General features: G+C 30.7%; 1 protein-coding gene across 1 annotated transcript in view; it reads left to right on the top strand.

Annotated features, from left to right (window-relative positions):
• Positions 1-26289, top strand: part of LOC142317512 (uncharacterized) — a 36795-nt gene extending 10506 nt beyond the window's left edge. The window contains exons 4-9 of the mRNA XM_075354072.1: positions 601-723; positions 8823-9007; positions 10222-10351; positions 17619-17778; positions 23673-23810; positions 26086-26289. Coding sequence (XP_075210187.1) covers positions 601-723; positions 8823-9007; positions 10222-10351; positions 17619-17778; positions 23673-23810; positions 26086-26289 — 940 coding nt within the window. The remainder of the gene's footprint in view (positions 1-600; positions 724-8822; positions 9008-10221; positions 10352-17618; positions 17779-23672; positions 23811-26085) is intronic.
• Positions 26290-27343: the final 1054 nt, after the last annotated feature.

Genomic DNA, 27343 nt, shown 5'->3' with positions numbered 1-27343 from the left:
GTGTCTTTAATCTTGAAGAGTCAAATTCTGATAAGGCATAGCATTTTTTATATGCTACAAAATTAATTTTTTTTCATTCCGTTATAAAAAAAACAGAAAATTAACTTTTTTTTGCATCATTGTTGTTTCAATGTTAATAAACTGATAAACTTTTCATTTACTATTTTTCAAGTCTTATTTTCTCAAAATTTTTATTAAACCTTTTCCATTCTTGTAATAATATTGGTAATTTGAAGTAATTAAGTAGTTGGGATAACAAAAACCCAGAACAGAACCATATCAGGTAAGAGTTTTGCATAGTGTAAAAAAAAATTTTACTAGTTAAAGTACTCAAGAAGCAAAAACGTTGGTTTAGTTTGGTGGAAGTTCTTCCTCTTAGTCCCTCTCATTGCCATTTTTTTTGCCAGTTTTCAATATCTACCACTTTCAAGTTTCATTTATATTTTTATTTAAATTAAAACCATTACCTCAAAAAAACATTCTCCATAGATTCAGGTAAATTAAAAAATTATAATGCCACAAAATAAAACTTGTTTTAAGAACAAAAATAATATAATAATCTAATTATATGAATGCTGTTTTTTTGTTTCACTGACATAGATGTTTAACTGGCAGTTATGATAGAACATGTAAATTGTGGAATATTGAATCTGGAATGGAATTATTAACGCTCACAGGTCACAAAAATGTGGTATATGCAGTTTCTTTTAATTATCCATTTGGGTAAGTAACTACATTTAAGCAAAATTAATAAAGTCCAGAAGGAAATAAATATGTAAAACACTGATGCAATAGGCTATAGAGGGGGAGCAACTCTTCATAAAAGATAGAAAAGAACTTTAAACATTTTCAATACAGGATAATGTACACATTTTTTTCAGTACTTTACAAGTATTAAATGTCTATCTATATGGAAATGTCAAATAATAATTACTTATGCCAACCTATTTTAGGATGATGGAAACTCAGAAAAATTCATTGAATAATGTGATGAAACATAATATCTAAAATTTAAATAGTTAATTTAATTTTAAAAGTAAAGTTTTACATCAATGAAGCATTTCTTCCAAAGGTACAGACTAATTAGCAGCACTTTCTTCAGTGGAATTGTCTGTAGGTTGTATGTTCTTCTGTTATTAAGGATGTCAATCTTAATATGGTTAGGGAATCCCTAAAACTTAGAAACAATTATTTAATACCTCATATAAATTGAAATGTTGCACTGTTTTGTCAAAATTTGCTTGTTTATAAGTTTATTTTATTAAATGCATTGAAATATCATGGTTTTGTATACACATCTCATACATAAACAAGTAATACATAAACAAAGAAATTCATACAAAAAGCAGCAAAAGCAGCAATCCATACAAAAAGAACACAAAACACTTTTTGTATAACTCAGAACATTATGACTGATGAGAAAGAACAGTGTTATGTTTCTGTTGCTAATTTTTAATAAATTATGGAGCCATTTAAAAATTCTTCTAATCAATTTATTTAAGATAGAATTGAAACATTTTCTTTTAAAAAAATGATATTACTCTGTTGATAAATTTTTAAATAATACTACTTAAAATTAAAAAATAAAACTGAATTTATAAACACTTGCTTAAGGAACTTTCATTAATGATATAAATTTTAAATAATTAATATGGACTTTAATCAAATATATTTTTCATTTTATAATTGTATATTTTGTGATGCTGCTTTTATTCAGGTTTTACCACAGTATCTCAATATACCAAGGCAAATGCTGAGGCAGTTCCTTTTTTTATCTGTGGAGAGCTTATCTACCCATTTCTAATGTAATTATTACAATGTACAATCATGGTAATGATCAAAGTAAAAGATTCATCTTCACATGAACATCATTTTTATGTTATAATTTATTACAAAACCTGCCTATTATTTTAATAATAGAAATAGAAACATTATAACAACTATCTGATGTTAGACAAGGGAATTAGTGACTCTATATTAAGCAATACAACTTTTAAACCAGTATCATTATTTTTTTTAGATTTTACAGATACATAAGAATCTAAAAATTCTTGTGATGTAATCATTAAATAAATTCCCAAATTATTTACCTTTTCAAAATCTTAAGATTCTTAAGGCACTTTATAAGGAATAAAATTGTTATTCATTTCTGTGATCAGCTTTGATTTTAGGTCAAAAACATAAGAAACCATCAAGTTTACTACTTTTAATAATGCCTTAAAAATTTCAATGAGCTCTTTTCACCAGGGAAAGTGCAACCAGGTCATAATTTTTTTTTTACAAAGCATTTTCAGACATATGCTTGTATGAACTTTTTTCCTTATTTTAAGCTCTAGAATCAGTTCACAAATTATTACACAATGTACTCCTATCTGCAAAATAAAACTATAGATTTTTTGAAAAAATTCTGTGATGTCAAATTTTTAGAATAATTTTTTAATTCAGAGCTCCAAAGTACATAAAGAAACAACAATATTATGAAAATTTTTCATTACAGAACTTTTCATTCTTTCAAATTCCATAACATCTACAATCAAGCTGTGATCTTTTTTTTTATTCCTACCTTTTTACTTTTGCCATCTACTCCATTTTTTTTTTCTTTACTAAAAATGATCATCTGAAATATATGATGTACTCAACAATCACATAATAAGCAAATTGGACACTGTACTGAGGAAATTTCTACATATGGAATTTAAAACTAAATTATGTGCCAATAACTTAAAATAATTAATGATAATCACCACGATTGTTACATGAATCACGTAAAAAACAAATGTTTGTAAATGTCCTGGGATGAATTACTGGTGTAAAAAATTATATCTGCAGATCTAGTTAACCTGATAACAATGTCATGGACTGATTCAATGCCATTTTACAGAAAGAAATTTATGTAATTTTAAATTAATTAGTGTATTTGGTTGGAAGGAATAATAATGATGATACATTTTTTTAAATTGATTCATCTCCCCCACCCCATACAAAGAATCCGTACCACCCTAGACAAACAAGGTGATACGCAACTGAAACACTAAAGGGAAATGAAGTGCACAGCAGAACAGTCAGATGACCTTGGTATGCTGTGAAACAAAGACAGAAGCAACGAAGTTTAACTAATTGAAACAACAAATTAATTGAAATAGAAACTGTTCTATATTTTTTTATGTATATAAATATGTATACCTCCTATGGGACATGCATGATGATAATAATGCACATACAATTTTGACAATCTCATTTTTAAAGCTCCTTTCTTCAAACTCCAAAAATTTATTCTGTCCTCGAAGAAGTGGCCAATCTCCTTACATTTCTCAATCAGTGAAAGGTCCAATCTTATCCTGGGAAGGAAACATTTAAAATTTCTTATCAAGTGGTCTGGGATTCTGAGTATGATATTCAACTCTATATTATATTTACCATGTAGCCATCAATAAAAATACATGTCCAATACAAGTCCTAAACAGTTCTTCTTTCTCAAGCTCAGTTATACTGAACAATTTCTAAAGATCTTCTCTTGTAATTCTAGGTAGTAGGGATGATCAAACCTATGGCGAAGCCATGATAAGGATACATTTCTTGGATTCTTTTGGTAGGTTAGATTATTGCCTGTTGCAGTTCTAGATAACAGTAGAATATTCAAAGTAACATCTAAGTATGGACTTGAACAGCAAGATGAAAGTATTAATGTTTACAAAATCTCGAAAAATCCACTTTTAACTGGCTAAGACTTTTTCAATTCTTGCCAACTATGAGCTGCCATGAGCTTCTTCTTCAGTCTGCCTCTCCATGAGCAATTTCTCATCAACTAACATACCAAAGTCCTTCATTGCCAATCACTGTCTCAACAGATTCAGATGAGACTCAGTATGATATGATCATCTTAATTTTATCCAGGTTGAGCAGCATGATGAGTAGACCTCACTTGAAAACATTATCAATACTGTTCTGCAGGATGGAATAAATAATAATCACCCAAAATGATTCTATATACTTTTAGATCACCTACATATAGTAGAAAATCACAAGAAACAGCAAGCAGCACAATAAACCTCACAAATAAAAAAGACTCAAGATTGGATCCTTAATAAAACCTAGACTTCATAGAGCATGACAGGAGGGATGATTTTCCACCCTACCAAACTTTAAAGTTTCCTCCTGTTAGGTATGATTTTGACCACTCCGCATATCTCTCATCACAGCCAACCAGTAGAAGATACTAAGGAACCTTGTCAAATGCTTTTTTGAAATTGAAATAATCACATCGACCTGCTTTTGCTGTTGAAGTGCAGGACCAGTGACAGATAGAGAAAAGAAAGGTTAGATGCTGTCAATTAACCACACAAGGCATCAGGAGAAAATAGTGGAAAGTATAGAAGCTAAAACACCACAGAGATCCTTAATGACAAAAGCTGGTATCATTTCAACTCCCATTCGTCTGATTCATTGTTTGCAAAATGTCCTGCACAGATATAAGGAGGGAACAGCGTAACTGCCTTGTTGACATTTTCTAAATTGATAATCTGCTCCTTGTTAAAGTCCTGGTGAATTGACTGGAAAAATTCTCATCAGATATATGTTTGCCATTATTCATGGGGTGCAACTAACCTAGAATCATTCCTGTGGTCCAAGAAAAACTTCCAGAATTTAGATGGGTTTCACCCAAGACCGTTTTCCACAGCCTGCGCATATCTCGCCTTATCCTTGTGCATGGTCAATTTGGCAAGGTGTTGTAAATCAGAAAAACTACCACAGTGCACCTGAAGACCTGTTCTTTTGTATCAATATGCGCTCGCCGCTTCTGTTTAAGCATGCAAATTTTTTTTTTTTTATACAAAACCAGGCTCAGTATTTAGAAGACTCTTTTTTGCTAGAGGATCATGTTTATTGATTGAGCAAGCGATAATGTCTTGGATTTTGATAGCGGTTGAGTCCACATCCTGATAAGTAAGTAAATCCTGGTGCAAGTAGAACCTTACACCATGACATACAAGATATCTCGTGGTTAGTACAAGATAATATCCCCTTTTAAAATTTAGATGCATTTCAGTGTCAGATAATTTCAGAAACTGAAACTTCATGACATAATTACAAGACGTAATCGAAACGATTTGGCTTAATGAGAGTTTTATTAATGAGAGAAAGATCTATGGCACACTTGCTGACCACGAGGTCCAGCATGTTTAAGTTATTATCGCATAAAAGAACATTTAGGAAAGCAAAGTCTAGAGATTCAATTATAATAGCGCCTTTGTTTTTGACATAAAAGTTTGTGCTTGTAAAAAAGAAACAGGTTGGCCAATCCTTTCGTTGTAAATTAAAATTACCAAGCATTATAATGCCATAATAAAGGATATTTAGGATGGTGAGTAATGGTTTGAAGTACGTACCTGTTGAAGACATTTTTGGATACAATAGGCAATAAATAATTATTATTGATAAGCAGGTTTCTTCCTTGCAAGAAATTTCCACTCCGATCACCTCATCAGTAAATTCCAAATATGATCTTCAGTTGCAACCGATGCTCTTATTTACACAATCAAAGCACCTTTACTTCAAAAAAGTAATAGTTTTGTTATAGATGTGGTCAGCTTGAAAATCATTGAAAGAACTCTGAAAGAAGTAGACATCTCTGTAAACATCAGTCAACCACGTCTCTGTCAGAGCTACAACATTATAATCAGTGTCGATCAATGAAGCAAACGGTATGTCACTTTTGGTTCTTCACCTCCCAACATTTTGGTCGTAGATGGTGAAGTATTTCATAAAACGGTTGCAAAAAAATCATCCTCCATTAGCTGCACCACCTTTACCATCTTTGCGCACTCAATAAGTTTACAAAAGAAAGAAGCCAAGATACCATGTGGCCAGATAGCCGGGTCATTGATTTTTTTCACACCCCTATTCAAGGACTTCCACATGGAATGAACTGTAGATATCAAACTTTGTCTTCAGGTTGGAGCATTTCAGAACAGAAAATTTATGGTCCATCACATAAGTAATATCCGCAGTACCAACAGATGGATTAAATCTGAATACAAACAAGGCCTTCTACTTTGGATGAAATAGCTCATGCTTGGAAGCATTAGATCCAAAAATTAGCATTTCTAGTCGCAGGCAAGAAACTTGAGGGCTCCACACTCCACCAAGCCAAGCCACTGTCGTTAACGGCTTATAAGTTTACTGTTGAAAAACCCTGCAAAAAAAAGAACAGTAAGAGAGCACAGGAAAGATGAACTAACGCAGTATGAGATTGAACAACATTATCGGTCGAGAGGCCAAGAAGCAATATTATAGTATTATTATTATATTGATAATAGTAATAATAATGCCATGGACGAAATCCCACTCCACGTTCATGCAATAACATCTACGCAGACGTCAGAGGCGGACAACAACACAGTATTTTCATTTATGCCGGTCAACGGGGTTGCTCAGGAACTGCCCTTGGAGTACAGGATTGACGGTCCAAGCTGGTTGTGGTTGTGCTTGTGCTTCTCGGTTTCGCTGTTTGCGGCAGGGTTGGGAGGTATGACCGTGATCTGTATTTTTGCTGACGATGGGCGGGTAGCGGACTGGGATTGCTCATCCCATTCCTCTTCCCGATGTGGAGCCGGATTGAGGGTGAGCTTAGCTCTGCGAAAGTCTTGCGCCGATTAGTGTGAGTCTGTCACTTCCGCCCTTGCCAGGGATTGTCACATGACTAAGGGTATCAGAACACTTACTGCTACGTACAAGCACTGGGATGTCAGTATAGTAGGTCAAGCAGTACCTGACTCCCCAGCCCAAGTTAAATCTGTGGGAGGTGGCTGACTGAGGAAACGCAAGCAGGATCAATGATCCAGGGAATACCACTCACTCTGCTTGTACCTTGTGAATCTTAACTGATGAAACTTAATATACGGAAACTTCAACTTCCATGATTTCTGTGACAGAGAATCCACATAAAAACCCTGTTCCAGGAGAACCTTTGTCTTTGCAAAGGTTTGCAAAGATTAAAGCATGTATGCTGAATTACTTAGAGTTCAGTGATATGGAAAAAGGATTAAACCAAGTTTTACCAAAGGTTAGTGAAGTGATTCCAAAATAGATTTGATGATAAAGAAAAAAAATGGAATTTTGCCAAAATAAGTCCTTTTGTAATTGTTCATAGACTCACAGAAGCAGCAGGAGGACCTGTTAAGGAATCAAAATAGATTGTGATAGGATTGTTTGTTGAGACTGTCAACGACCTACAGTCATCACAGCTACTCAAATCAAATGAGTCACATATAGCACATTAAAAACTTTCAAGGGTGTTGTTTGCAGAGACCTGCTAAACTGCACAGAAGAGTTCGTCGAAGAGCTTTATCAATAAGGAGTTGTTGCTTGTAGAAGATTGAACGTACGACGAAATGGAGAAGTTGTACCCTTCACGTTGCATATCCTGACATTCAACAAACCCTGAGAAGTTAAAGGTTTTCATTGATGAGATTTTAATCCATTCATCCCAACTAATTGTGGTGTTTTGAGTGCCAAAATTCAGACACATAGCAGGATGGTGTACAAGAAAACAAATTTGTGTGTGTTTGGTTTATAAACAAAAAGCAGCAATGCAGGAGGTTAAAACTGCATAGGTAAGGAATTAGGATGCTATTAGGCATCTTTACATCCTTGTCACTTTATTTTCTTTGATATGGTTTTAACATCCTTTGACATGTCTTCTTCTGGATGTTTGACAAGACTAGCTTCTGGCTAAGTTAATAGTGTTTTTATCAGGAAGGAAAAGATATTCTTTTTTTTTATTATTATTATGGAAAAGGACTAATGACTATAATAGTTATGGTCAAAAAAATAATTATAATACAAAATAGATTTCTGAAAAGCTAGCAAAGAAAGTAGATAAGGAAATATTGCATTAAACTTAATTTGTTTAGTTTAAGATTAAATAATTACGTGAAGAAAAATTTTCAATTCTGATTATTAACAATAGTTTAAAATGCTTTACATAAATTTTTCATCATATATGAAATAAATATATTTGAATTCTTCTCCTCAACTACTTTTTAGCACATCATTTATTTTCTAATCTCTTTTGACATTTATCTCAAATTACTTTTTACTTGAAAAAATAAATTTACTTTTTTGAAATCAAATACTGAATAGGATAGAATAATAATTAATTATGTAGGTGAAACTATATACTGATTAGTTAAAATTTTATTATTCTTTATTTTATTTTTAATCTCTTAACAATCTTGTTTTATTTACATTTTTTATTTAACTTGCAGCTTGTTTTCATTTCAGCACCCAATGAAATGAAAGTATGTGTACTACACACACTTTACATGTATATGTGTGTGGAATACCTTGGTTGGCCATTAATGTTGTATTTGTATTTATTTTAAAATCATTTAAATAATTGTATTTAAATTTTATTTTGTTGCTTATTTGTAGGTAATATTGTTCAATATAGTTTTATTTTTAAAAAAGAGATTTATACATTACTCATTTTTATTAAGAAATAAAAAATATATTAGAACAAATTAATTTTATTTTTTAGAACATTAGTAATTTTTTGTAGTTTTTTTTATTTTTATAAAAGTTAACTAGATTTTGTCATTCTAATAACAAGTTACTACTACTTTCACTTTTAATTTTTATTAGAAAAGCACTCTTTGCTATTTATTAACAGAAGTTATTTTAAACTATTATTAAAATTAGTTCTTCAAAAAAAATTCAAGTAGACATAAAATGAATCACAGTTAGAGAGTTTCTGATCATATTTTTACTGTATTTATTAGAAACCTTATTCTTAAGAATGAAAAAGCAAAAATATTTTGTAGGGACAAAATTTTGACAGGATCATTTGATAAAACTGCAAAAATTTGGTCGGCAGACACAGGTGAATGTTATCATACCCTCTGGGGTCATAATGGTGAAGTGGTTATGGTTCAGTTCAACCCAGAAAAAGAAATGATTGCTACTGCCTCAATGGATATGACAGCTCGGCTCTACAGCCTAGCTACAGGTTTGTTTTTTAAACATTTTAAGGTTTTTTAAAATTGTAGTAAAAAGAAGACCGTGATCGATCCTATTTTTCCAATGTTATCAAATTTAAATACAATTAATTGACCGAAATGCAAGTAAAGTTATTGCACCTAAAATTTTTCTCTACAGTCATTTAAAAAAAAAAAAAATGAATGCTTAAATGAAAAGAAAAAAATAATGTTTTCAACTTAGTGTAACAGTGATCCAGATTTTGGCTGAAGAAGCAAGCTTAAAATTTGTAGCTTTAATTACCATTTATTTGGATTACTAGCATCCTGCTTTTTTGTTTTGTTAATCGTATATAATAGTTTCCTACAGAAAAAAAAAACTAAGCCTAATTTATAGAAACTTAAACATAGATGGTTTTAAGTTTCTATAAAAGTGGACATTTACTAAATAAGCATCTGAGTATTGTCTATTTGATAAATTTACCGATTTGATTAAAAATTCAAAGCCAAAGAAAATCCCAGTTTTTATTTGATAATTGGTCTATTAATATACCAATGTTCTTTGCTTTTCAAGAACATGAAAGTGTTCATAAGTATAATTGTCAAAACACAATTTGGTATAGGAATAAAGTATATGTGTCTGAAACCTATCAATATATCTTTTTTTCCTTAAACTTTTATTGATGTTTTAAGTAATTTAATTTTCTTTCATTCGATGTAGGCATTGGAGCATTGCGTAAATGTTAAAACATTCTCATTCTGTCAGTTATTCTATGAGTAAAAAAATAAATATTAAATAAAATAATAAGAGTAAAAAGATTTTTTTTAATGATTTCTTCTGATTGAAGATTTAGCTACTACATGATTATAAGTATAAATATGTTGATTTATACCTATAAATCAACTAATAAAACTGAGTAAATCCTTATCTGGTTTTATTAACAAGGTAATTACTGTTTCTAAAATTTTGATTTTATATTTTAAAAGAAATAAGAAAATACTTTTCAGTTATTGTTAATGTCTTATACACTTAATTCTTAATTTGTTACTTTCTAATTTTAAAATCATTCTGTAAAGCTGAATTTCCATTAAATTGTTTTGACATAAATAAGAAATTTTGAGATAAGTTTTTGACATAAGTGAAAAAATATTTTCTTAAAGTTTACTGAACTAGTGCAACATAATATAATATTTATATTAGTGAATATAATATTTTAAATGAGGTTAATTTTCTCTTTCTAATTAGGGCAAGAACTGTCTGTTTTGCATGGCCATTCAGGAGAAGTAATCAATGTACAATTCAGTAATAATGGAAAACAATTAATTACAGGATCGTTTGATAAAACAGTTAGACTGTGGGATATCCGATTGAACAAGTAAGATGTAAGAAAGAAAATATAGTAAAATTAAAGAATATATATATATATATATATATAGTTTAAATATACTTTCTATAAGTGGTATTTCATTTCTAATAAAATCTTTTTTTTCTTGTCTTCAGTCATTTGACAGGTTTGATGCAGCTCTCCAAGATTCCCTATCTAGTGCTAGTCGTTTCATTTCAGTATACCCTCTACATCCTACATCCCCAACAATTTGTTTTACATATTCTAAATGTGGCCTGCCTACACAATTTTTCCCTTCTACCTGTCCTTCCAATATTAAAGCGACTATTCCAGGGTGCCTTAGTATGTGGCCTATAAGTCTGTCTCTTCTTTTAACTATATTTTTCCAAATTCTTCTTTCTTCATCTATTTGCCGCAATACCTCTTCATTTGTCACTTTATCCACCCATCTGATTTTTAACATTCTCCTATAGCACCACATTTCAAAAGCTTCTAATCTTTTCTTCTCAGATACACCGATAGTCCAAGTTTCACTTCCATATAAAGCGACACTCCAAACATACACTTTCAAAAATCTTTTCCTGACATTTAAATTAATTTTTGATGTAAACAAATTATATTTCTTACTGAAGGCTCGTTTAGCTTGTGCTATTCGGCATTTTATATCGCTCCTGCTTCGTCCATCTTTAGTAATTCTACTTCCCAAATAACCAAATTCTTCTACCTCCATAATCTTTTCTCCTCCTATTTTCACATTCAGTGGTCCATCTTTGTTATTTCTACTACATTTCATTACTTTTGTTTTGTTCTTGTTTATATTCATGTGATAGTTCTTGCATAGGACTTCATCTATGCCGTTCATTGTTTCTTCTAAATCCTTTTTACTCTCGGCTAGAATTACTATATCATCAGCAAATCGTAGCATCTTTATCTTTTCACCTTGTACTGTTACTCCGAATCTAAATTGTTCTTTAACATCATTAACTGCTAGTTCCATGTAAAGATTAAAAAGTAACGGAGACAGGGAACATCCTTGTCGGACTCCCTTTCTTATTACAGCTTCTTTCTTATGTTCTTCAATTGTTACTGTTGCTGTTTGGTTCCTGTACGTGTTAGCAATTGTTCATCTATCTCTGTATTTGAGCCCTAATTTTTTTAAAATACTGAACATTTTATTCCAGTTTACGTTATCGAATGCCTTTTCTAGGTCTATAAACGCCAAGTATGTTGGTTTGTTTTTCTTTAATCTTCCTTCTACTATTAATCTGAGGCCTAAAATTGCTTCCCTTGTCCCTATACTTTTCCTGAAACCAAATTGGTCTTCTCCTAACACTTCCTCCACTCTCCTCTCAATTCTTCTGTATAGAATTCTAATTAAGATTTTTGATGCATGACCCATTATTTGACGCTGAGTTAATTACTCTAAAGTCACCTGCCCAAAAGTCCCCTTCCTCTTCCCACCGAACCTCACTAATTCCTACTATATCCACCTTTACCCTATCCATTTTACGTTTTTAAATTTTCTACCCTACCAACCTTTTTTAAGCTTCTAACATTCCACGCTCCGACTCGTAGAATGTTATTTTTTACTTTTCTGGTGACCCCTTCCTTAGTAGTCCCCACTAGGGACTACTAGTCCGGAGATCCTAACGGGGGACTATTTCTAATCTAGTTTGAAATAAAAACCTTCCATTCAGTAAAAAAAAGAATAACTATTTTTAGTTTTGTTTATGCCAGTTTGGGTCCTACATCCATATTCATTATGATGTAATCATACATGAATGATTTTTCATTCATGTAAAATCATTCATGATTTTACATACAAAATTATAGTATGCCATTATTCACGGCATACTATAATTTTGAGATTGATTGGATTTTGCAGGGTCCCCAAGTTAATTTTTTTATTGTTTTACCATGGTTGCTTTAACTTTTAACAAAATCTCAATGAGACTCTAATATAGGACTCAAAATGACCAACAATTGAGCTAGAAGTAAATCAGTAAAATTCGAGAGGGAATAACTCCTGAACTGATGAAGATGAAGATCCAACTTCATATCTTTACCCAGAATTTAAATTTCCTGCATTTTATTAGAAGATAATTAATTTATTAAAAATTAAGAAATAGTTTATTTAGAACCAAGCAAGCAAGTTTTTTAGTGTGGCATTTAATACTGCATTTACTATCCTGAACTAAGGAAAATTTGTATGTAAAATATTGTTGCACTTCTTGATAAGAACTGATGATTAATGATGTGTGATGATTGATTTATATTTTTTAATGAAAATTTATGTCTGTTAAATTCTGTATTGCATTGCTGGAATTCTTTTAGTCTACAATAATTTTTTTTAAAGAAATAATTGTCATCACAGGAAGTCCTAATGTGTGTTGAAAACAATATAAGAAATAAACTTTGAAGCATATGAAAAGTGCCTAGAGTTAATGGAATTTAAACCCCATAACCTTTCAAATAAAAGACATATCACCATGAAGATCTGCAAGTAACATACAAACAATGTATTCTGCAAAAGTATTTATGTATGTTTTATCAACACTGTCAAGGAGAGAGCATATAAAAAAATCTATCAGTGGGTATTACCATTTGGGTAGACTGTAGCTAGCTTTACACATTCAGTCAAATAAAACAAAAAATTCCTCACTTGGTATCTAACTCAAAATTACAGTATTTGCAATTTCCTCATATTTTCAAGATGCTTATGATGAGAGGTACTTTATACTTCATTTACTGGAAAGAATGATTGTGAAATAGAATTCTTGATGCTTCGTGTTAATTCAGTTTATCACTTTGAACTTGCTTTGTTTCACCTTTTAATAATAAAGTGAGATAAATGAAGTGACAGATGAAAAAATTCCATTTCTGGCAGCACATTGAACCCAAGACCATCTGACCTAAAGACCAAGTATTGTAATTATTACATTAATTAGTCTATCAGTTGGAAGTTACAAGTACCTTATTGTATTAGAAGAGACCACAAATGTAACTTGTCTGAAGTCCTTTGTTATAATATGACAAATATTACTTAACCAACCATACTTAAATTTAAATAATTTTATATTTAAGAATTGTATACCTGATTATACCTTACCATAATATATTTCAACAATAAAAAAAAAAAAACAAATGAAAATTGCTACTTTATAATGGATCCTAGATCTTTATTTAACCTAAGATTCTCATTTGCAAAGAACAAATTTTATAACTGAAAGTTAAAGGATTTATTAGATGCCCATTTTTGACTGTTTTATCTTAATGAATATTGCTCATGTAAATTATCATGTTCTCGATAATTCATTACAGTAAGTGGAATGAGTTCATGTAGTTTGAGAGATATAACACCACACGAGTGTGTTTTTGTATTAGAGCTGACAAAAAAATTTTATTTTTTTAGTGGTCAATAGTAAGAGTGCCAAAAATTGCAAAAAAAGGTTAAATTAATAATATGATTAGAACTGTAATTAAGCTTAAAGTCTGCTCTTAGTTGGTATAATTAATTTTAAAGTAATTTCTGATGCTAGTAGTATATTTTTCATTCCTAGACTGTTATACTTTTCTAGGAACAGTTAATTTAATTTGTTACATTACCATATAGCATTTATTGCATGCATGATGGAACATGCAAACCCAGAAATATTTAAAGACACTTTTTAATGTTTCTGAATATAGAAGAAATGGATTAAAGAAGAAGATTAAAGATTAAAGATTAGAAGAAGTGGATTAAAGAAAAGTGTTCAGAAGTGGAAAGAGAAATGAACATTGGTAAAATAGACGGAGCATACAGGAAAGTTAAGGAAAATTTTGGGGTACATAAATTAAAATCTAATAATGTGTTAAACAAAGATGGTACACCAATATATAATACGAAAGGTAAAGTCGATAGATGGGTGGAATATATTGAAGAGTTATATGGAGGAAATGAATTAGAAAATGGTGTTATAGAGGAAGAAGAGGAAGTTGAGGAGGATGAAATGGGAGAAACAATACTGAGATCTGAATTTAAGAGAGCATTAAAAGATTTAAATGGCAGAAAGGCTCCTGGAATAGACTGAATACCTGTAGAATTACTGCGCAGTGCAGGTAAGGAAGCGATTGATAGATTATACAAACTGGTGTGTAATATTTATGAAAATGGGGAATTTCCATCAGACTTCAAAAAAAGTGTTATAGTAATGATACCAAAGAAAGCAGGGGCAGATAAATGTGAAGAATACAGAACAATTAGTTTAACTAGTCATGCATCAAAAATCTTAACTAGAATTTTATACAGAAGAATTGAGAGGAGAGTGGAAGAAGTGTTAGGAGAAGACCAATTTGGTTTCAGGAAAAGTATAGGGACAAGGGAAGCAATTTTAGGCCTCAGATTAATAGTAGAAGGAAGATTAAAGAAAAACAAACCAACATACTTGGCGTTTATAGACCTAGAAAAGGCTTTCGATAACGTAGACTGGAATAAAATGTTCAGCATTTTAAAAAAATTAGGGTTCAAATACAGAGATAGAAGAACAATTGCTAACATGTACAGGAACCAAACAGCAACAATAACAATTGAAGAACATAAGAAAGAAGCCCTAATAAGAAAGGGAGTCCGACAAGGATGTTCCCTATCTCCGTTACTTTTTAATCTTTACATGGAACTAGCAGTTAATGATGTTAAAGAACAATTTAGATTCGGAGTAACAGTACAAGGTGAAAAGATAAAGATGCTACGATTTGCTGATGATATAGTAATTCTAGCCGAGAGTAAAAAGGATTTAGAAGAAACAATGAACGGCATAGATGAAGTCCTACGCAAGAACTATCGCATGAAAATAAACAAGAACAAAACAAAAGTAATGAAATGTAGTAGAAATAACAAAGATGGACCGCTGAATGTGAAAATAGGAGGAGAAAAGATTATGGAGGTAGAAGAATTTTGTTATTTGGGAAGTAAAATTACTAAAGATGGACGAAGCAGGAGCGATATAAAATGCCGAATAGCACAAGCTAAACGAGCCTTCAGTAAGAAATATAATTTGTTTACATCAAAAATTAATTTAAATGTCAGGAAAAGATTTTTGAAAGTGTATGTTTGGAGTGTCGCTTTATATGGAAGTGAAACTTGGACAATCGGAGTATCTGAGAAGAAAAGATTAGAAGCTTTTGAAATGTGGTGCTATAGGAGAATGTTAAAAATCAGATGGGTGGATAAAGTGACAAATGAAGAGGTATTGCGGCAAATAGATGAAGAAAGAAGCATTTGGAAAAATATAGTTAAAAGAAGAGACAGACTTATAGGCCACATACTAAGGCATCCTGGAATAGTCGCTTTAATATTGGAAGGACAGGTAGAAGGGAAAAATTGTGTAGGCAGGCCACGTTTGGAGTATGTAAAACAAATTGTTGGGGATGTAGGATGTAGAGGGTATACTGAAATGAAACGACTAGCACTAGATAGGGAATCTTGGAGAGCTGCATCAAACCAGTCAAATGACTGAAGACAAAAAAAAAAAAACAAAAAAAAAGAATATAGAAGAATGTTTATAAATATATTGAGGAATATAAACGTTTAACAAATATAGAATATCATAAAATTTATATTTATGGATAAATCTATAAAAATGGTTTTCTATTAAATTAAATGTTAATAAAAACAGTTATTTTGAAAAACTGTACTTTTTATTGGATTCTGACTAAGAGCAAATCCTCTTTAAAATAAACAGATTTACAGATATTTGTAAAATTTAAAACAAATGGAAATAACCATAAAATAGTTTTAAGATTTATTTTTCTAAATTAATACTACATTTTTTATTCTATTTAATGTAAAATTATGAGGAATGTTTTCATTTCTTGTTGAATATATTTTGAGAAGAGATAACTTAAGTGTATTTTATTGTGTTAACAAACAGCATAGGTGAAAAGTCCCTTTACATGTTAATAGCATAGTACAGTTAGATATGTAAACATTGTTATGAATACAAAAAACATTATATTTCAACATTTATGTCTGGTTAACATTAAAATTTATTGTGAAAAACATTTTTACAAAGATTCAAGATTTATTTATCACCGTCAGTGTGTACTTCCTCCATGTTCAATGCAAATGTTGATGCGTGGCCATGTCCTTGTGTTCATCCACTTCAGCATATTAGGGTGATCCTTTGAAAAGCCATGTGAATTCTGTCTTTCAGTTGACCATTACTCACGTATCGTCGTTTACAGACAGCTTCTTTTATTATTCCCCACAGCATATTGTCTGGTGTAGTGAAGTCTGGGCTATATGGAGGCCATGGCAGTGGTGCTGGAAGGTTTGTAGATCCACATTCAATCCAGCAGTTTGGAAACAGTTCATTTAGCCATGTGTAGATGCTCACAAAAAGTGCCTCATAAAAGTGTGGATTGTGTTTTGGCCAAAAAAAGATGTTACAAATTCGTGAGCTACGATAAATCGCACACTTGCCAGAGAACATAATGTTTTTTTTGAATATTTGCATGCAGGAAGTGTACAAGCAGCATTTCACATACATGCACATGTTGTTCCAAGTCACGATCATTCAACTCATTCACCAAGGATAGTCAAAAACATGAAACATTCAAGTCTTTCCGCATGTGGTCTTGCATAGTCGATCACAGGATGCTTAATTCTGCTGACCAATTATGGGTTGATTTCATTGGCGATCGTTCAGTTGACTGTGCCATAACACAAGTTTCGATGCGAGTGGTGGTAGGCCTTCCGCTACGTGGCGCATCATGAACACTTCCCGTTGCAAAGGTTTTCTTCTCCCATGCAAATAATGTTGATCATGATGGCAGGGGTTTTCCAAACCACGCGGCGAAATCCCTCGTAATGGTTTGTCATTGTCTTCTTTGTATTCTGACATTACTGAACACCACAGAAACCACCAAACTCTCCTCGACAGTGAAAGCACTTGTTTCCACCATGGTTTAAGATGAGACTGTCATGTCCTTCCCACACTAACCGAAGTGACATGCACAGGACTCAGTTTATGGTGGGAGATAAAGAGTCAATCTGCTCAACAGAAAAATAGAAAAAATAAATACAAAATATATAATATTTTATATATAATATATAATAAATAAAAAATAAATACAGAAAAAAAACCAGAAAAATACAGAAATATACAGTTTTTTTTTATTGGTTTTGTATTCATAACAACGTTTATCTACATGTCTAACTGTACTATGCTATTAACATATAAAGGGACTTTTTGCCCACACTGTATACATATACTTCCTTAAACTTATATAAATCTTTATTACTTAATTGCAATTTAAGGGAAGTAGGAGTACTTTTTGGCCATGATGGAGAAATTAGTAATTGTTTATTCAGCTTTGATTGCTCCTTGATAGTGAGCTCTTCAATTGATAAAACTGCTAAATTATGGGATACACGAATGTTATCATGCAGATCAACTATTGCTGGACACGATGATGAGGTTAGATAACATATAGTTTACGTAATTTAGTTTTAAAACCATTATTTCAGTTAAAAGTAGTTCAAAATTTAATTAAAAAATATTATGTTAAAGTTAATTTTAAATTATTGTTTTAAATTTTTAACCACTAGAGAATTTAAAATCTTAAGAGGTATTTAATATTAAAATGTGTAACTGTGGTATACATTCTAGCAGAATGATTTGAACTCTTTGTCTTGCAGAGGTGGGATCAGTTTTCACTGTTATTCACAATAAGAATACACTTCTAAGAAAAATAAGATCATTTCTATGGTCTTGTATAGGCATTAGACTTTACAATAGTGTTTTTCTGCATGTTCTTATTGTACTGATCCTAGGTTTGGTTCACCAAACCATTACATCGTACCATACAATGTATACTTGCAGTATTTTGTGTTCAGAATTTTAGTTATTATACTTCAAGCATCAAATAATATCTTTACAACTCATCTATAATTTCAGATTTATATATATCTTGATATGTATCTTATTCTCTAGTAACTTCTAATCATTGTAAGTTTTTGCTAGATCCCTGGACACGTAGAAATTCTAAATAATATAACTTATGCTACCATTTTAACCAGCAACAGACTTTGATCAGCAGATTTATTTTGAAAGTAACAGAAGTGATAATGCCCATTGTTTATAATGAGTTACAATACATTAAAAATTACTGTAGAAAGACAATAATGAGACATTTACTGTAGAGAAATAATCCTTTGACATTTATGGTTTAATGGATGGTTTCTTTTGTTGTTTGGTGATGATCCCGTTTAGATATTGATCCAGTTTACTAGTTTAAAACTCATTGAAAATTTAGTTTTTAATGTACAAATTCTAACCAGATAGTAGAATTAACAGTAATTCTAATGATATGTATGTTGGGCTGCATTTGGTATTATTATTCTGGCCATGTTGACTGATTTTCTTCAAACTTGATGGACAAATACTACCTTTGAGGGGAAAGAATGTATCCAATTTTTTCCAAAAATTGGAAAAAGGAATGGTGATGTTTGGGGTGAAATAAAATTTTAAATATTTACATGGGCACTTAGCAAATTTTTTTCTTACAAAAGTTGTTGTTTTTACTAGATTACAAATTACCAAGCTTTTTTTTAATATTCACCCCTTCACAAAAAATGACATATATTTTTATTTTTTTAACTATAATATCTTGCTTCAGAAACAGAATTAACTGGGAATTTTCTGCACCTATATTTTCTGCTTCAGTAGGTTTTCAAACCATTATAAAATGATTTTTGCCCATTCCACTTCAGTGGTCTGCAGTAACAAAAAATATTTTTTTAATTTTTTAATCTTTCAAAGTTACCAATTTTATTTAAAATGTAAAATTCTTAATTTCTGTTATAGTCCTTGCTCTTTAGTATTTCTTGAAAAAAAAAAAATTAATATTTATTAAAAACAAAAATTAGAGTGAAAAGTTTCACCCCTTCCTAGAAAATTATAACTTTGTTTATTTAGAAGATGACCGATCTTTTTATTTTTTAAACTATATTAAAAAGTTTTTTTTTTTACATTTATTATCACTAAAGATTATTTTCTTAAAAATCAACTTTTACCCAAATGCTTCCTGATGAGTACAGGGCCGCCAAAATGAAATTTTTTTGCAGTTTCAAATTACAACTATTACTCAAAATGTATTTTGTTAAACAATAAAATCACTAAAAATAACTTACTACCCCTTCTCTTACCCTGATTGGGGAGCTCCCAAATTAAAAAGAAAATTGAAAAAAAGGTTTTTAAATTAAAATTTTAAGTTATTTAATATCAATTTTAATGAATAATTTTTATTAATGGACCTGCAGAGCAAGGAAAATTAAGCAATTCATCACTGGCTTTTGTAATTTTTGAAGTGTAATTGACACTATGGTCAGTAGGGATCCATCAGTCAAAAATGTTTAATGAAACTGTCCCTTGTAGTGTCAAATTTCTTGATTTATAGGAACCAATTTATAAAATGTATATTTAACACTTTGTACTTTAACCGTCACTGCTTTCAAATTTCATGTTTCCCTCTGAGATGTTCTAGGTACTGTGGCGCCATCAAATTGTAAGAGTTACTGCATTTCATGGATCTTCATGTTTAATATGTTATATATCATAATTGTTTCTTAGCAGAAATTGTTTTCTTATTTTTTGGCGCTTGGAAAAATGTTAATTAAAATAAGTGATGCTTTTTGTTTAGATTTTTGTTATTCATTTCAACTTAAAGGTTTTTTAAACTCAAAATATTTTAATGATTAACTATTTGTAGAAAAAGTGACTTTTATTACTATTATTTTTTTCTTTTGCAATAGGGTTTTTCCCATTTTCCACAAATTGTTTTGCTCTAGGTGGGTTTTTCTAGGTTGTTAGAGATTTTTGTCAAATAATTTATAATTTTGACGATTTTTTTTTAGATAATCTGTTTGTAGTTAAGTTTCTGATTATAAACATCAATTTCTGTGATAAATCATTGAAATGAAAGTTTTTAAATGCAGTTTAAATACCTAGGTTATATTTTTCTTTGATTTAAATAAAAATTCTGCGTAACATCAAACAGCAACCAGGAGCAATGATAATTACTAAACCTGACTGGACTTTAATTTTTACACAAATATATTATAAATTTTTTTGTTTCAGTAAAAATTAGTAACTCCTTAGGCAGAAGGAGTTACTAATTTTGCCACTTCCCTTTTTTGGCACAAAAGAAAAAGTAAATGACAAACTTGCCCTACTAATAATTAGTCTTTAGTATATGGATTTAATTTATTGTGTCAGTAAATTAAATCAGCATAATAATAATAATAATAATAATAATAATAACTCTATCAACATCTAAGTGTCGTAGATGATTTATGTTTTAGAATCATTCCATCCTTGAGCTTGGGCACAGCTTCGACAACTTTAGCATTCCTCATTATACCACTTCCCTGTAACTGATGTCGTTGTTACTGATGGTGGTGTACACTTCCTTGTCTTTTGAGTTTCTGACGCAATTTGTTTCTAAAACTGCTCTAACACTAAAAAATATGTTGTCCCTCACTCTCTTCTTCACTGATCTGGATTTTTGAACAGGCACAGTTGTCTTCTCATCTTTGATCACCCACACTTTGTTGTGAGGGTTGGTCGAGACATCATAATTGTACAGCTGGGTTTCATCAACTGTCACAATATTGTTCACATAGAGAAATTTCTGATTTTCAAATTTTTTCAGCCATGAAAGAAGCCATGAAAGATTACATTCCATTCCATCTGAACGTCAGTCAAGTTATGCAGCACCCAAGTAGTGCAAAGTTTTCTTACTTGAAGGTGATCTCGCAGAATAGCACAAACTGTTGGTGCATTAATCCCCAACGGCACCTATGTTGGTGGTAGGTCATATGTCTATCTGTATTAGCATTTTTTGTACTGCAGCAATGTATCTCTGTCACAGACTGATCTTGGAAGGTCCTCAAGGCCAAAATTTACTCTTTCAAACTCTCAGTACTGACTAAATATTATGAGTGACAATTTTCTCCAAGCACCAGAGTCATTTCCTTTAAACACTGAACTACACTTAACCCATGTGCAAAATTGCTCTGAATTCAGTTTTTGACCATGATGACATCACTACCTCTTTTCAGTAACCCAGTTAAGGAGCAAATGATACTGAAATAGTGACTAGAGCAACTACAGTACAAACCTATTTAAACACATTCTGATTTGTAAAACCACCAGTGAAGATCTGTTCCATCATATTGCAAAACTTTTCTAGTGCCTTGTGTGTTTATTTATACACACACAAGTATATATATATATATATATATATACTTATTCAGCCATTCCACAAAGTATAAAATTAATGAACATTACCTTACTTTTTTCCACATTAAAGTGTTTTCGGGCATAAGCCCACCTTCAGTTATGATTTTTTTCTTCTAAATTTTATTTTTAATTCTGTTAAACACATTCTTCAAGGAAGGTGGCAAGGTGATTGGACTGCCTACAGTATATAAAAAATTCCAATATATCAAGGATACTGTGCTGCCATGGAGCTCTTCAATCCAGAATAACTGCCAAGAGGAGGTTATTATTTGGAGTTTACAATTAGGGCATACTAATCTTACACATAGACACCTAATGAATGAGACCAATACACCTGTTTGTGTTCACTGCGACTGCCAACTAACAACACACCAAATTCTTGTGGACTGCATGTGTTATGCGATATTGCATCAGAAATTTAAATTAGGATCTAACATCAGAAATATACTTGGAAACAATATGAGGATATTATCAAATATCTCGTCATCTCTTAAAGCTGGACATCTACATTTAATTATTTAATATTTATTTTAATATGTTTTTTTAGTATTTTATATTGTGCTTAAATTTTTCCTGTGTTAATAATGAACCTTTATTGTGCGTGATCTATCTAAAAAAATAGAATTAGATATTATTAGATAGACATAGGATGACCGCTAGTCTTAACTACTAGTCTTGTATTAATAACAATAGGACAATAGATAAAACAAGTATAAAGTTCTTTTACTGCAAATACCTTTGCTGCTCATAAATAAAACCACCCTATTAATTTATGAATGAAATTTAGTACATTAAATCCTTCACTTGTTGTCTTACAACAACTCACCGAACCATTCCTTGTTTTCGTGTACTGGAGTTATTCGTGGTGTCACCTTAGTTGCATTGAACTTGCACTCGAAATTTGCTCCTTCACTGATCTCCTTGCAGAATACTCTTGCGGACTGATTCGCAGAACTCACATCAGCAAACTCATCGGCAGACTCCCATCTCGCAGACGCACATCACAGACTCTCATCTCGCAGATGCACATCACAGACTCTCATATCGCAGACTCTCCTCATGGAACTGACTTTTAACTGGTCTTCGCCGGAGTATTTATACTCCTAGCCTCTTTACCTGCCAGACTAAACCCAACTCGAAGCGTAAGAACAATCGACCAAGCCGTTTCATCACCATGCATTCCTAACCTTGGTTCAGTAACTCCTTTCAGGGAATGTTTAGTGTGTCAGTGGGCAATATTGCAAAATACAATTGTTAAACGGACCTGTTATCTTTATTAAAAGGGTTTCTTTTAGCCCCTTTCTGAATACTCCTATTATTATACTTTTTACTACTTTCTTCTTAATTGGCAGGAATCCGTTACTCAGGTCCATTATACTGGTCTTGTTACATATGTTTGCTGAAAAAGAAGTTCAACATGTAACTAATCATGATTTATTAACCTCATCCTGAAAGGGGGATTATGGGTGATTAATACAAATTGATATTTTTTTCTTAAATATTAGATAACTTAGAAGTAAATTAAAAATTAATTTTGTTCCTATACTATTTAAGATATAAAAAGAAAATTATTTAAATTCCCAGCTTTTAAATAGAAAATTGAAGTTCTCAGGGAGAATGAAGAATATATAGGTACAGTAATATATTTCAATACTGGCTTGAACTGAGAAATTTGTAATCCTACAAGTGTGGTTACTGTTCATTTGTTTTGCATGAAAGCAAACTGTACTTTTGTAAGCTATTCATCATACAATTTTCAGTTGGTATCATTCAAACTGAAAAATTAATTGCTTCTGTAAAATATAGTCAAATTATGATCCCATTTTTACTCTGAGGAATAATTTTGATGCTATGTAACTTATTTTTTAATGTTACATAACAAATAAAAATATATTAAATCATTGACTGGATCTATTGGAGTGTTTTTCTTAAAAGATAAATTAACCACTATATTAAAGTTTTTAAAAAATTACCTGCCAATTATAACTAGTTAATGAATATTAAATTCAGCTTTACATAATATGAATTACATGTAATTTTAAACAAATATTATTACTTTGAATTTTGAGGTCTTGGACATCTCGCTCAATTACAATGGACACAATTTAGTTACTGCTAGTGCTGATTGCACTGCATGTGCTTGGGATATTTATAAAAGTACTAAACTTATTTCTTCTTTTAGAGGACACTCTTCAGAAGTCTCAAAGGTAAAATCAAATAATTTAATATTTATACTATTCTAATAATCAAATTGTTGCATTTGTATTATGCTACTAGTGCAGGTTTAAATTAAATGTTGCTTAGTGATCTGTGACTTTGTGCAAGTGGGAAAGGATTACAAATTAAGATTTGAAAGTACTACAGATTGATTACTTTAAAATTTCCCAACTTTTATTTAAAATTCTGTCATGGTTATAACATTAAACATAAATTAGGTCTCTAAAAATAATAAAATTCTAATATTACTCTAATAATTGCTCTGGCAAGCAAGTAGAAGGCACATTAATAGATTTAGATAATATTTTGCTACAAACAGAATAATTCCCGATGGAACTACTCTGAAATATAAGAAATAACCATATATTTAAAGGAATAAAAGTTGACCTCAATTTTTTTAAATTCAAAGTGGTAATGATCTGAAGGTTAGGATCTTATATGTATGAAAATAACACATTAAAGGCAAGACAGTGCTGGTTTAGAAAAGAGAAGTAAAAAGTGTATTAGTAACGTATCTAGAAAACGTAACTTATGGTTAAATTCAGCAGAAAAGGCTATATCAAGTCTTAAAGCTTTTAGACTATGAATTTTGTCTCATACAAAAATTAGAGAAAGTAGGTATAACAGATGTAGCCAATAACTGGTTTAATCAATATATTTTATGCAAAAAACGTGTAAAGATAAAATGAAAGATAGAAGAAGAATTACCAACCTCAAATTGTTGGCATATTAGTCGCACAGGTTTAATATATAGGATAAGTCTTTGTGATAAACAGATAAGAATAATCTAAAAATAGAATATCACTAATAATTTCTTATTTTACTCAAAATTATTTTGGATCATCGTATAAACAAAATTTAGAGAAAGAATTTAGATGCAAAAGAAAACCATTAAATTTACATCCTGACCTCCATAGGGAAAGACACCAGCTTGTGATCATCCCAGTCACCACACCAACTCTTAAGGTAAAGCCCTGATGGGCTTTACCTTCAATAAAGCCCCTTTAGAGGGTCATCAGTTTGGCCTCTGCCAGTATGCCAACGATGTAAATACCTCAGGAGACATTTTCATCAGTATGTTTATGCAACTCAATATCGCCTTCATATGGACTCTTCTAACCATGACCATCTACCATAACTTACACAATCAACTATCAAATTAACCGATTTTGTGGAACCACGATTCATGCACCTTTCTCTAACATAGAGTATGAAACAAGGAAGTACATTGTAACAAGGAAGTATGAAAAATACAGGCAATTATTTAAAGATTTAAAATTAATGATATAACAAGTACATTAATAGAAGTAAACAGAACAACATTAATTGATATTAGCCACCTTATGTAGGACTAATGATTTTATATAAATTACCATACAACACTGACATCTGTGGGAAAATATTTCATAAAATGTTTAAAGCAGTTTTTAATTGGAATGTTTTTAACACTGCTGAAAATTTCCTTTTCTCCCCAATTATAACTTTGTAAACATAGTTTTTAGGATTAGAGGTTTAAATTATTCAAGTTTAACATTTGGTTCATTTTATATACAGGACCAAATCATCAGGAAATATTTATGAATTTAGAATATTTATTTATAAATAACCAATATTTATGGATAAATAAGTATTACTGGATATTAATATCTAAATAATACTCTTGAATATTTATGAAAAATTACAGACATAAGTCATAAGGTGGTACCTTCTTGTAAGTTGGCATCAGGATAGGTATTTGATTTAAACAAAACCTACCTACCTACATCACACAAAATAAATTATTTAAAATTGTGAAAATTATTTGACTATAACAGCTTGAAAGCCTGAATATAGTTTAAATATTTACTCTTATCTGTGTGCCATGTTGACTGTTCCCTTCTAACTTTAATGGTCCAAACGTAATGGTCGAAGTACAATCCATAACAAGAAATTATATAAAGTAACTATCCCACTAACTGAACCTGAACTTGAACCTTGGTCGCATACCTTCACAAACAGTTTGTAATAACTACTGATGAACATTAATACCAATCATTCATCTATTTGCTGGAATTTAATGTTTGAATTGTAATGAATGAAAGGTATAACATTTATTCAATTATTTTAAACTGAAAAAAAATTAGATTATGGTTTAGCATTTGTTTTATAAAAACAGACTTATTTAAAAGAGTGAAAAGACATTTTTTACAAAATGTATGATTTGTAGTGTAATTTAGTTAAATTTAAATGTATGATGTATTTGTAATGTCATTAATATGTGAATAGGTGTGCTTTAGCCCAGGAGGTGGATTAGTTTTAACAGCATCTCAAGATCAGACAGCGAGAATTTGGAATGTAGAAAAAGGAACCTGCTTACAAATATTGGATGGCCATACCGATGAAGTATTTTCCTGTGCTTTCAGCTATTATGGAGATACTATCATTACCGCATCAAAAGATTACACCTGTCGTGTATGGAGGCATATTTAATCCTTTTAACAGAAATAAAGAATTTAATTTTTTAAAATAAAATAACATAATTTTGAAAAAAAATGATAAAATATCTTATGCAGATGTAAAGTTTGGCTGAATGTATAGTTGAATTCATATTAATAAAGATGTAGGACAAAATTGTATCATTTAATTATAAGCTAGATTAAGGTTATAAGGATATAAGAAATTGCACTAAATCTTTCATATTAGTAATTTAAATCTGAAAAATTTTCTTGGTGCAACTTTGGTTCATAGGCTAGTTCTTACTTATACATAATTTATCAATCATCATGGAGAAAAATTTCTGACAACTTTTAAATTAAAATTATATAACATGATTTATCTTTTTATTTGTATAATTTATTAAAGATTAGAGATAAATTAAATGTCAATATGTGCAGATTGAATGTTTTTCTGCTAAATATCTTAATGACAAATACATGTCAGGGAATGATGCTAAATTTCTTCTTAAAAAAGTAGTTGTATCAGTGATAGCAATTTATTTGTATTTTTCATCACAAGCAAAATGGAAATAACTAAAACTGTTTTAATTTTAAAATAAAAAAAGTAGCCCATCAAGAATAAAGCTGCACATTAAATTCTAATTAAAATATATTGAAAATTCTAACTCTGTGTCAATTGAGCATTCTCAATTACTTATTCAGGGGTACATTTAACTCCACTCTTTAGTCTGTTCAGACAAATTATCAATGCTATTTTATTATTCATCAGAAATTTACTGAAATAAATCTGTAATAAATAAATTGTAAACTCTTCTATAACTCTTTTCAAACTTCATATTGCATCATATTCATATTCATGCATCATATTCATGATGCATGTACACAGAATATACATGAGTGTACAAGAGTTACACCAAGTATAACTCCAAGCAAGCAAGAGTGTATTAACCAAGTGGAAAGTAATGGCATGGGCAAACTGGATAATGTGTGTTTTAGTAATGAGTATTCTCACCTTAGCTGTTACAGCAGTAGTCAAAACTACAGCTGTTAGAAAACACAAAATCCACACATCTTATAGGAATTGCCGC

The sequence above is a fragment of the Lycorma delicatula genome, chromosome 1 (assembly GCF_047948215.1).
Source record: "Lycorma delicatula isolate Av1 chromosome 1, ASM4794821v1, whole genome shotgun sequence".
NCBI lineage: Eukaryota > Metazoa > Arthropoda > Insecta > Hemiptera > Fulgoridae > Lycorma > Lycorma delicatula.
The sequence above is the reverse complement of the archived record's forward strand: the minus strand, read 5'-3'. Positions and strand labels throughout refer to the sequence as shown.